This window comes from Prinia subflava, chromosome 6 (genome assembly GCF_021018805.1).
Source record: "Prinia subflava isolate CZ2003 ecotype Zambia chromosome 6, Cam_Psub_1.2, whole genome shotgun sequence".
Classification (NCBI taxonomy): Eukaryota; Metazoa; Chordata; class Aves; order Passeriformes; family Cisticolidae; genus Prinia; species Prinia subflava.
Window position 1 is genome coordinate 38,187,842 of NC_086252.1, and position 10,569 is coordinate 38,198,410.

General features: G+C 52.8%; 1 protein-coding gene across 1 annotated transcript in view; it reads left to right on the forward strand.

The window, feature by feature from the left end:
- KCNJ3 (potassium inwardly rectifying channel subfamily J member 3) overlaps positions 1 to 8,698 on the forward strand; it is a 30,499-nt gene extending 21,801 nt beyond the window's left edge. Inside the window, exon 3 of the mRNA XM_063401067.1 lies at positions 7,457 to 8,698. Coding sequence (XP_063257137.1) covers positions 7,457 to 8,040 — 584 coding nt within the window. The 3' untranslated portion in view covers positions 8,041 to 8,698. The remainder of the gene's footprint in view (positions 1 to 7,456) is intronic.
- Positions 8,699 to 10,569: the final 1,871 nt, after the last annotated feature.

The following is a 10,569-nucleotide window of genomic DNA, read 5'->3' on the forward strand; positions in this document are numbered from 1 at the left end:
ACAGCATTCCCAGAGCAGCTGTGGCTGTCCCTGGATTCCTGGCAGTGTCCAAGGCCAGGTTGGAGAGGGCTGGGAGCAGCCTGGGACGGTGGAAGGTGTTCCTGGGACGGTGGAAGGTGTCCCTGGGATGGTGGAAGGTGTCCCTGGGATGGTGGAAGGTGTCCCTGGGACGGTGGAAGGTGTCCCTGCCATGGCAGGGTGGGATGGGATGATCCTTAATTTCCCTTCCCACCCCAGCCAGTCTGGGATTCTCCGCCCAGCATAAGGAATGTTTTCTCAGGGCTGTGCTGTCAGGAACAATCTGGGAACGCTTGAGGCTGATGGGAGCTCTGCAGAGCATCCACTGCGCGTTTCCAGGGCATGGATGGGCAGTTCCAGCTTTTATCCAAACCCCCTTTATCCCTGTCCCCACTGCCTGGGGAGGAGATCCCCTGCCCTTGGAGCTGCATGGGGATGGAATCCTGCCCTCTGTGCTGCTGAGTGGGTGCCAGGGGTGGCAGGGGCTGTGCCCACCTGGGAGGGTGGCAGATGGCTCTGGGAGAGGAACCTGCCCAGGAGGGGCTGCAGGGGCTGGGCCGGGCCCTGACGCACTCTGGCTGCAGGAACAGGAGCAGAGCCCGGGGCTGGGATTAAAAAAACACCAGGGGAGGATAAAAATAGCCGGGCAGAGTCTCTCAGCCAGGATTAATTGCTGCGTGGAATGTCTGATCCAGATAACTGCTCCTGCCTCTGCTCTTCCAAAGGGATGGAAAATCTGCTCCAGGCCTGGAAGGGCAGCCCTGGAGGCTGCCAAACTTTCATTTCCCCTCTGTTTTTAGATAGGAAACCCAGAGGATCCTCACCTCCAGCAGCCTGCACATCCCCGGGTGTGGGAGCAGGAGCAGGATCTGCTTTCCTGTGCTGTTGCCATGGGATTCTGGAAACCTGCCGGGATTTGGGCTAAGGATGGCCCTGGCAAACGCCAGGATGGGCTGCTGAGGGTGCCAGGGAGATCTGGGGCCCCTGAAGAGGCCTGGCTGATAAGGAGAATACCTTTGGTGTCATGGCTGGGTTTAAATGTCAGGAATGCTCCGGGAGAACGGGGAATGAGGCAGGAGGCATTTATGGAATGGAGACAAACGAGCTGGGGAGCAGGGCAGGAGCCTGGGACTGCTCCTCAGGGTGAGGAGAAGTGAAGGGTTCGGGATAAAACCACGTCTGAGTGACAGGAGTGGACCTGGGGGAGTGGTTTGGGCTGGAAGGATCTTAGGGATCATCTTGGTGCCTTCTGCACACAGACTTTGTGTGTTAAACCTCTGTGTGTTGGAATTCCCAGGGATTTAAATTCTCAGAGCAGCTGTGGCTGCCCCTGGATCCCTGGCAGTGTCCCAGGCCAGGCTGGAGCAGCCTGGGACAGTGGGAGGTGTCCCTGACAATGGTTGGAATTAGATGGACTTTAATCATCTTCCAGCCCAGATAATTCTGGGATTCTGTGGTATTTTCATGGATTCATAAAGGGTTTTTATGGTTGGTACCTTTAGGACACATTTTGTGTCTTCCATTTCAGGAAATGCTGTATTTTTATTTTTTTCTCTTTAACCAAAATAGGTTTTTTTATGGAAAAATTGCCTCAGCATCCTCTCAGGGAACAATTCCTGCCCAGTCTACCACCCAGCCCTGCCCTCTGGCACTGGGAGCCATTCCCTGTGTCCTGTCCCTCCCTGCCTTGTCCCCAGTCCCTCTGCAGCTCTCCTGGAGCCCCTTCAGGCCCTGCCAGGGGCTCTGAGCTCTCCCTGGAGCCTTCCCTTCTCCAGGGGAACATTCCCAGCTCCCTGGGCACGGATTCCCAGGACATTTGGAGCACTTGAAGCCATCGTCACTCCAGTCAGGGCCCAGCCTTGCGCCGGTGCTGGGGAAATGCTGATCCCAAAAAGAGCTGGGAGCTGCTGGAGCTGCACGGGAGGGGCTGCACGGGAGGGGCTGCACGGGAGGGGCTGCACAGGAGGGGCTGCACAGGAGGGGCTGCACAGGAGGGGCTGCACAGGAGCCCCCTGTGCCTTCCCAGGCTGCCAGCCGAGCTCCATGGAAACACAGCAGCCCTGCAGGGGGACAGGGAGAGCCTGAGAGCTGAACCCCCCTGGTTTGGGGCTGCCCCCGTTTGTGTCCCCTCTTTGTGGCCGATCCCAGCCGTCTGTCACCATTCCAGATGTGAACATCAGGATATCCCAGTTTTCCTTGGACAAATGGGATGAGCCAGCTGCTGTCCCTGGGTTTGGAGAGAAGCTGTGGCTGCCCCTGGATCCCTGAAATGTCCCTGGACAGGGCTTGGAGCAGCCTGGGACAGTGGGAGGTGTCCCTGCCAAGGCAGGGGGGGATTGGGCTGATTCCTGATTTCCCTCTGACCCAAAGTATTCCAGGATTCCCTCATTTCCTCTGCAGCCTGGAGGAGGAGAGGCTGCTGTGGGAATCGTTTTCCCTGCCCAGCAAATCCTCCCTCAGTCCTGCAGGGGCCGAGGGTCAGCGCTGTGTGATTTCACACCAAGTGCTAATCAGGCTTCTTAAATTACCATTCTGAATTGGCTCAGTTATCAGAAATTCATCAGGCTTTGCTGCGGGATTAATTTTTTCCTGGTGTTTTGGAGATTTTACAGAAAATCTGCAGGTTTAAGGCAGATCAACCCCCCTAAAATGTACAGGGTGGAACCCCTGGGGTTTGAACCTGCTCTTCCTAAGGGAAAGGTTAAAAACCTGACAAAAAGAAGGATATTGGTGCATTTTGGACAGGAATTCCTGCTGGAGATTCCTCTTCCTCCCCATGCTAGGACACAGAGTTGCCCTTTTTGTGGCCATTGGGACCACGTGCTGCTGGATCGCTGTTAATTCCCAATTAATTCCTAATGAATTCCCTCTTTCCCCACTGATGAAGATGAACTCTTCCCCATGGGAAGGACACTCCGTGTCCCTGTGTTCAGCAAACTCCATTCCAAAGGTGAAATTCCTGCCATTCCTTTGGAGAGGGACAGAGCCAGGGAACCTTTGGGTGCCAGAATTGCTCCTGAGGCCTCTCCCAGGGCAGGGGGGGCTGTTAAAAGCTGATTAATGATCCGTGATTTCCCAGGCAGCGGCCAACCTCCAACCTCAGGGCTCAAATGGGATAAATAACAGGGCTGGGATCCTTTTCAAGGCAATTTATGACGAGCTCTAGAAATCAGCCGGCTCCATCTGGGTCCTTTGGAAATTTGGAAGTCATTGGAGGATTATTAGAGGGTGGAATTAGTCAAAGCCTTTATTTATGGGTTTTTTTTGGCCTCCATCTGCCCCCTCATTAATCTGGGGACGCAGCTCTGAGCTGGGCTGGCAGTGAGTCACAGAATCATGGAATGGCTGGGATTGGAAGGGAAATTAAAGGATCATCCTTAATTGGGTGGATGGGGCACCTTCCACCAGCCCAGGTCGCTCCCAGCCCCATCCGAGTGGCCTTGGGCACTTCTGGGGCTGCCCCAGCCCCTCTGGATTCCCCATGTGCAGGAAGAACATTCCTTGTGTCTGAAACGATGGAGAGGGGGTTTATTGGATATTCTGGGATATTTCCTGGGGTCTGTGCATTGTTGTAGCCGTTCAGGTGGGGTTTGTGTGCAGGCAGAGCTTTGCTGCTCCCAGAGCCCTTGGTGAGGGAGGCTGAGCTGGGAACAAAACGCTCCAAAGCCTTTTCCTTTGACAAACTGCTTAATTCCATCATAAATAACTCCACTGCAGGCAGCCTGTTTGCTCCCAAGCCAGAACTGGGAATTCATCCTGCAAATGAATATCAATTGTGTGGAGAACTCGGGAAGAGGGGAGCAGGCCCCGGTCGGGGCGGAGGCTGCGGGTCCTGCTGGGGGGAGAAGGCTCCAAAAATGGAAACCCTTCCATGCCCTAAGCAGGAACTGGGAGCTGGGAGCCGGGAGGGAGGGATATCCATGAGCAAAATGAGTGGAAAATAATCCTGGGGTGGTTTTCAGGAGGGCTGGCAGAGGTGGGGAGCACGCAAGTGATCCGGCTCTGTCTGGGGGAAAACATGGAAATACTCCTGGATTTGGGGTTGGTGCTTTCTCGGAAGCGTGGTGGGGACACAGGCCCTGGTGCAGGATGGAGCCCCTCTGGAGCCAGGCTGGGAGAGCTGGGAATGTTCCCCTGGAGAAGGGAAGGCTCCAGGGAGAGCTCAGAGCCCTGGCAGGGCCTGAAGGGGCTCCAGGAGAGCTGCAGAGGGACTGGGGACAAGGCAGGGAGGGACAGGACACAGGGAATGGCTCCCAGTGCCAGAGGGCAGGGCTGGGTGGGAGATTGGGAAGGGATTCCTGGCTGGGCTGGAATTCCCAGAGCAGCTGTGGCTGTCCCTGGAGGGGTGGGGTGGGAGGGTTTTCAAGGTCCCTTCCCACCCAAACCATTCCGGGATTCTTGCTGGAATACAAGTGTGGAGCAGCAGAGCAACGCTGAGAGCTCCGAGCTGGGGCTGAGGCGGTGCTGAGGGAACAGAACACAAAGGAAAAGCTGGGAAACGCAGCAGGGCTGGGAGGAAAGCTGGGAATTGATTTCCATCCTGGCCATGGCAGCCCCTGGCAGCACTGGCTGCTGGCTGACACGTATCCCCAGGAATGTTGGGAATATTGGCTGCTGCTCTTCATCCTGCTGCTCTTAAGTAATTTGTGCCCTTGGGTTTGTTGGGGAGGGAGATAAATGGATTTGAAATGATATTCCTGCAAATATTTTTCCCTCCAGTGAGCTGACGTGGGAATGAGACAGAATCTGTGGCTGATTTTCCCGGGATTCTGCTGATACATTTTTCCATGGTGATAGTGGGTATAACATTCCTCCTTGGAAAACCTGCTGGGAGAGGCAGGAGCAGGAAATGGCCCTTGGGACATTCCATGGGATTGCCTGGGGTGGGAATGTGGATGCAGAAGGGGATTGGGATGGGAATGCTGACGGGGATGGGAATGCAGGTGTGGATATGGAAATCAGTGTGAATGGGAATTGGGATGGGAATGGGAATGCAGATGGATCTGGGTCTGGAGGTGTGGATGCAGATGGAGATGAGGATTTGGATGCAGATGTGGATGGGGTTTCAGATGTGGATGCAGATGCAGAAGGAGACGGGAATGCAGATGTGGATGGAGATGTGGATATGGATGCAGATGTGGATGGAGATATGGATATGGATGCAGGTGTGGATGGAGATATGGATATGGATGCAGATGCGGATGGAGATGGGGATATGAATGCAGATGTGGATGGAGATGGGGATATGAATGCAGATGTGGATGGAGATGGGGATATGGATGCAGATGTGGATGGAGATGGGGATATGGATGCAGGTGTGGATGGGAATGCAGATGTGGACGTGGTTTCAGATGTGGAATCCCACGCTCAGTCCCTAAGGAGGTGCAGCCGGGGCCGGGGCTGAGGCACAGAGGCAGCTCTGGGATCTGCTGCTGGAGCTGCTCCTGGGCAGCTGCAGAGCCAAGGGCGCAGCTGGAATGGGAACTCGCTCCAATTCCCATCTCTCTCAGAGCTGCAGGATCTTCCTAAACCCTTCAGGAACGGGACTGCTTCCTCTCCCCTTCATCCACAGGAGCCCCTGGGGTCTGGGTGGAGATTCCCTGGGGAGCACAGGACGTGTCCTGGGTGAGGCTGTGGGATGTGCTCCTGCAGACGTGAGGCTTCCTGGCAGAGGGAGCAGCATCCCCTGCTAAAATCCCTGGGTTCATATTTTCCTCCCAAGAGATAAAGTGGGAAACAGAGTTTTGTCTTGTGATCAGCAGCAAAAACAACACTGATTCCATCAGCAGTGGCGTGAAGTGGGATAAACTGGAATTTTCCTGGCTGTGTGTCACATTCCGTCCCACTCCCCCTCGCTGCTGTTTTTCCTGCGCCTTCCCGAGTTCCTTTCCTTCCCTCCTGGCTCCTGGCGAGGCAGGCAGGGGATGTGTTTGCAGAGGTGGATGGAGCTTCCTGAAATCCAAATGTCACATTTCCACTTGGCTGCGTGAGGAGCAAATGGCAGCGTAATTCTATTTACAGATTTCTGCAGAGGGTGGTTAAAAAAATAATAATAATAATGTTAAAAAACCCCAGGATTTCTTCTGGAAGCCTCCAGCAATCCATGAGCATCATCTCCCTCTGATCCCCAGGGGTCACCAGGGTGGCCAGGGCTGGTGCTTGAGGGGAATTTTCTCCACGGTGGGAGGAAGAGGAAGGGCAGTGCTGTGCCTCTCAGTCCTGGATTTTATTCCCTGGTAATCTTTGGAGCTGGATCCCAGCCTGGCAGCGGTGGAGGTGGGAGCAGATTGCTGGGGAGGCCTTTGAGGAGGAATAAATGTATTTTGTGGGACTTGCTGCTGGCTGATGGGCTGGAATGATGAGGGGCTGGGTTTGTGTGCATTCACGGATATGAGGGAAACATGGAATAACTTAGGAACACTTCAGGATCTGACAAGTCCCATTTGGCCTCTCCTGCTGCTCCAGTGCCAGGCTCTCAGGTAGCCCCGATGTCCCTGGGCAGCAGCACCTTCACACAGGGTCTGTGAACGTGTGGAGATGGATCTGGAGAGGATTCCAAGGCCTGACAGGAGCTCACACTGCGCCTCTGCAGGCAAACCCCGAGATAAAGGGTGCTGAGTTTGGAGGACACTGGGGTGGGACAGACATCGCTGGGAGAGAAATGGAACTGGAAACAAGTCTCAAACGATGGCCGTGCAGACAGAGCAGAGATTTTGGAGAGATGGAGCTGTGGAAGATGCATTGTAGCAAAAACCACGTGGGGTATTTTTAGATGATTGGCTTAGAAGCATTAGCAGCATTGTGTGGCAAAAGCTGGTAGGCCAAAAATTGCTTATAATGAATGTATTGTAATTAGGAAATAGTTTAGCTTCTGATTGTGATGGCAGGAATTGTAACATCTGCACCGTCTCACCCTTCATATGAGACTGAAAATGGAATAAAATCTTTTAAAACGCCTCTCAGGAGGGTCACAAAAAGGGTTTTCCCAGCAAAGATGTAGGTGGGAATTCCTCAGTTCTGCCCCTTCCCCTGATGTCGGCTCCTTTCCCCTTGGGAATGACAATTTAACAGCTGTGGAATCCTAAAACCACGGAACCCTTAGGGAAAAGGAGAAGACCTTTAAGGCCATCAAGTCCAACCACCGGGCAGTGCCACTGCCCCGTGTCCCCAGGGCCACATCCACAGGGCTTTGAAATCCCTGCAGGGACGGGCGCTCTGCCGCCGCCTTGGACAACCCTTTCCACGAAGGAATTTTCCCTAAATCCAACAAAACCTCTCCTGGTGCATCATTCCCTCCAAACAAGGCCAGGCCGATGCTTTTTTTTTTATTTTAAATACATTTAAACCCCTAAAATCCATTTCATGGGATTGCTCCAGGATTTCCATGCATTCCCGGTTTCCCGGGACTGGTGGAACATTTCCTCCCTTCTCCCTGCAGGGATGACGTGCCAGGCCAGGACGTCCTACACGGAGGACGAGGTGCTGTGGGGCCACCGCTTCTTCCCGGTGATCTCCCTGGAGGAAGGGTTCTTCAAGGTGGATTACTCCCAGTTCCACGCCACCTTCGAGGTGCCCACGCCGCCCTACAGCGTCAAGGAGCAGGAGGAGATGCTGCTCATGTCCTCGCCCCTCATCCCGCCCGCCGTCAGCAACAGCAAGGAGAGGAACAACTCCGTGGAGTGCCTGGATGGGCTCGACGAGGTGGGCACCAAGCTGCCCTCAAAACTGCAGAAAATCACCGGGAGGGACGACTTCCCCAAAAAACTGCTCAGGATGAGCTCCACCACCTCGGAGAAGGCCTACAGCATGGGCGACCTGCCCATGAAACTCCAGCGCATCAGCTCGGTGCCCGGCAACTCCGAGGAGAAGCTGGGCGCCAAGACCACCAAGATGATGTCGGATCCCATGAGCCAGTCGGTGGCCGAGCTGCCCCCCAAGCTGCAGAAGCTCTCGGGGGGCGGCAGGATGGAGGGGAACCTCCCGCCCAAGCTGCGCAAGATGAACTCCGACCGCTTCACGTAGGGCGCGGGCCGGGATCCCGGGGGGCTGCCGGGGGCTGCCGGGGGCTGCCGGGGGCTGCCGGGGCTCCGGGCCGGGCCGGGGGAGCCGGGCCGGGCCGGGGGAGCCGGGCCGGGCTCCGGGAGGCGGGGGCGCCGCGGGGCCGCGTCCCGGGCGTGGGGGATCCCAGCGCATGCAATAACCGTGTGCAACCTCTGCATCTCGTCCGTGGCATGACTCCTCCTGTATTTATACTCTGTATCCCAAAACCCACGCCGAGGGTGGGCATTCAGTGCCCCCGCATTCCCGAGGGAATAGGGACAACGGAGCGGGGAACTCGCAGGGTAAGTGGAACTGGAGTTGGAAGTGTTTGGGGTTTTTTCCCCCCGCTGTGGGTCGTGATTTGCTCACCCAAGTTGTTTGCTGCATGTGGGGTTTTTTTTTCCTCCAAGGAGGTGTTTTAGTTCACTCCTCACACCAAATCTGCTCGCCTTAAATCCACTGCTGGTTTCTAGTTTGCTTTCAGGTTTGGTTTTTTTTTTTTTTTTTGGGAGGGGGGAGTTGTTCCCTGTGTCAAAGCCACTGGGAAAAAAAAAATCTGTATTTCATCAGGCTCTGTTTAGAGAAGAAACTTGTGTTCTTAAGCCTGAGCAAAGTGATAAATAAATGACTCAAGTTCACACTTTAGGTACAATTAGTAACACTTTTATAAAATCTTTGTGATTTATATGTGGAAGGAAATCAGCAGGACGTGCTTGGTTTCTCCTGTTGGTGAAACAGCCAAGAAAGCTGAATGTGCCCGTGGTGCCAGGCAGGCTCCTCTGCTGGAGGAGCTGCACCCCAAAAGCTGAGCCCAAATTCCGCCCGTCCCTCTGGGCCTGGAGTTCCCTGCCAGGCAGAGAGGTGGTCCCGAGCCGGGGCCTCGTTCCTCGCTGCTTTTTGTGCTGAAAGCTCTGTTTGACCTTGCTCTGGGCTGAGGCTGCCCCGGGGCTCAGAGAGAGCCAAACCCGGTGAGTGTTGGAACCTGGGGTTGGTTCCTCCGTGGTTGTGTTTGGGTTTCCTGTGCCCGCCTGCTCTGGGGTCATCCAGGGTGGGCTCTGGAGGTGGTGGAGCACCCAAAACCCAAAGGGCTGCAGTGCCCAGGGACGCCCTGGGCTGTGCTCGGGGCCAGAGGCTCCCCAGAGGGGGTTTGGGGTAGATGGAGGGATGGGGGGTAGGAAAGGTGTAGCTTTTTATCTTCTTCTCTGTCAGAGGTGGGATTGAATGCTCGAGAGACGGATTTCATGATCTGACTCAGATGTTTGTTCATCCTTATCTGTGTTACAGCCTCACAGGCTGTGAGTTCTGGCTGACAAAGTAGAAAATGGCTCTAACTCTGTCCAAGGTATTTTAAGGATAAACTGTCCAATTATGAAATGACACCTAAATTATTTGTACTTTTATCCCAATAACCAACACTCCTGGCCCACAATAAGGACTTTTCTACCCAATCACAAAACACCACCCAGAGCTGTGGAGGAGAAGGTGAAAAACAAGGACTCAGCCTGTGCCCTAAATCCTCCACCCTGCTTTATATCCATTCCTGTGTTCTAAACCCTCAAACTCTGAGTTTCCCACCCTGTGCCATCACACACTTCTATCCAAACCCCACCCCACAATCCCAGCGCTGTCTCTCAATTTTGGGAGCCTTTTCCAGCCTCAGGTGAGTGCAGGGTTTGCCTGGGGGTCAGTGCTGGGAACCCTCCGTGCCCGGGGGCAGCCGGGCAGGGCTCCCAGTGCCCACCCATGGGTGACACCCGGGTCACATCCAGGTGCTCCGGCCGTGGCCGGGTGGGCACAGAGGAACATCCTGGGTGGGCACCTCCTTCTTCTTCTTCTTGTTTTCTATCTGTTCTTATTCTTATTCTTATTCTTATTCTTATTCTTATTCTTATTCTTATTCTTATTCTTATTCTTATTCTTATTCTTATTCTTATTCTTATTCTTATTCTTATTCTTATTCTTATTCTTATTCTTATTCTTATTCTTATTCTTATTCTTATTCTTATTCTTATTCTTATTCTTATTCTTATTCTTAATTCTTTATTCTTATTCTTTATTCTTATTCTTATTCTTTATTCTTATTCTTATTCTTTATTCTTATTCTTTATTCTTATTCTTTATTCTTATTCTTTATTCTTATTCTTATTCTTATTCTTATTCTTTATTCTTATTCTTATTCTTATTCTTTATTCTTATTCTTTATTCTTGTTCCTCTTATTCTTTATTTTATTATATTCTTAACCCATTACTCTTCTATCCTTTATTCTCTTCTTTAGTCTATTTTTTATTCCTATTCCATTCTAATTCTGTTCTATTTTATTCCATTTTCTATCCTACTTTATCCCAACTCTTACTCTATTTCCTATTCTTGATCTATTTTTATTCTTATTCTCTTCTTAATATATTCTATTTCCTATTCTTACTCTTGAGCTAGTCTTGTTCTAGTCTGTATTAACTCTATTCTGGTTTTAATTCTATTCTGATTTTAATTTCTAATACTAATTCTATTTT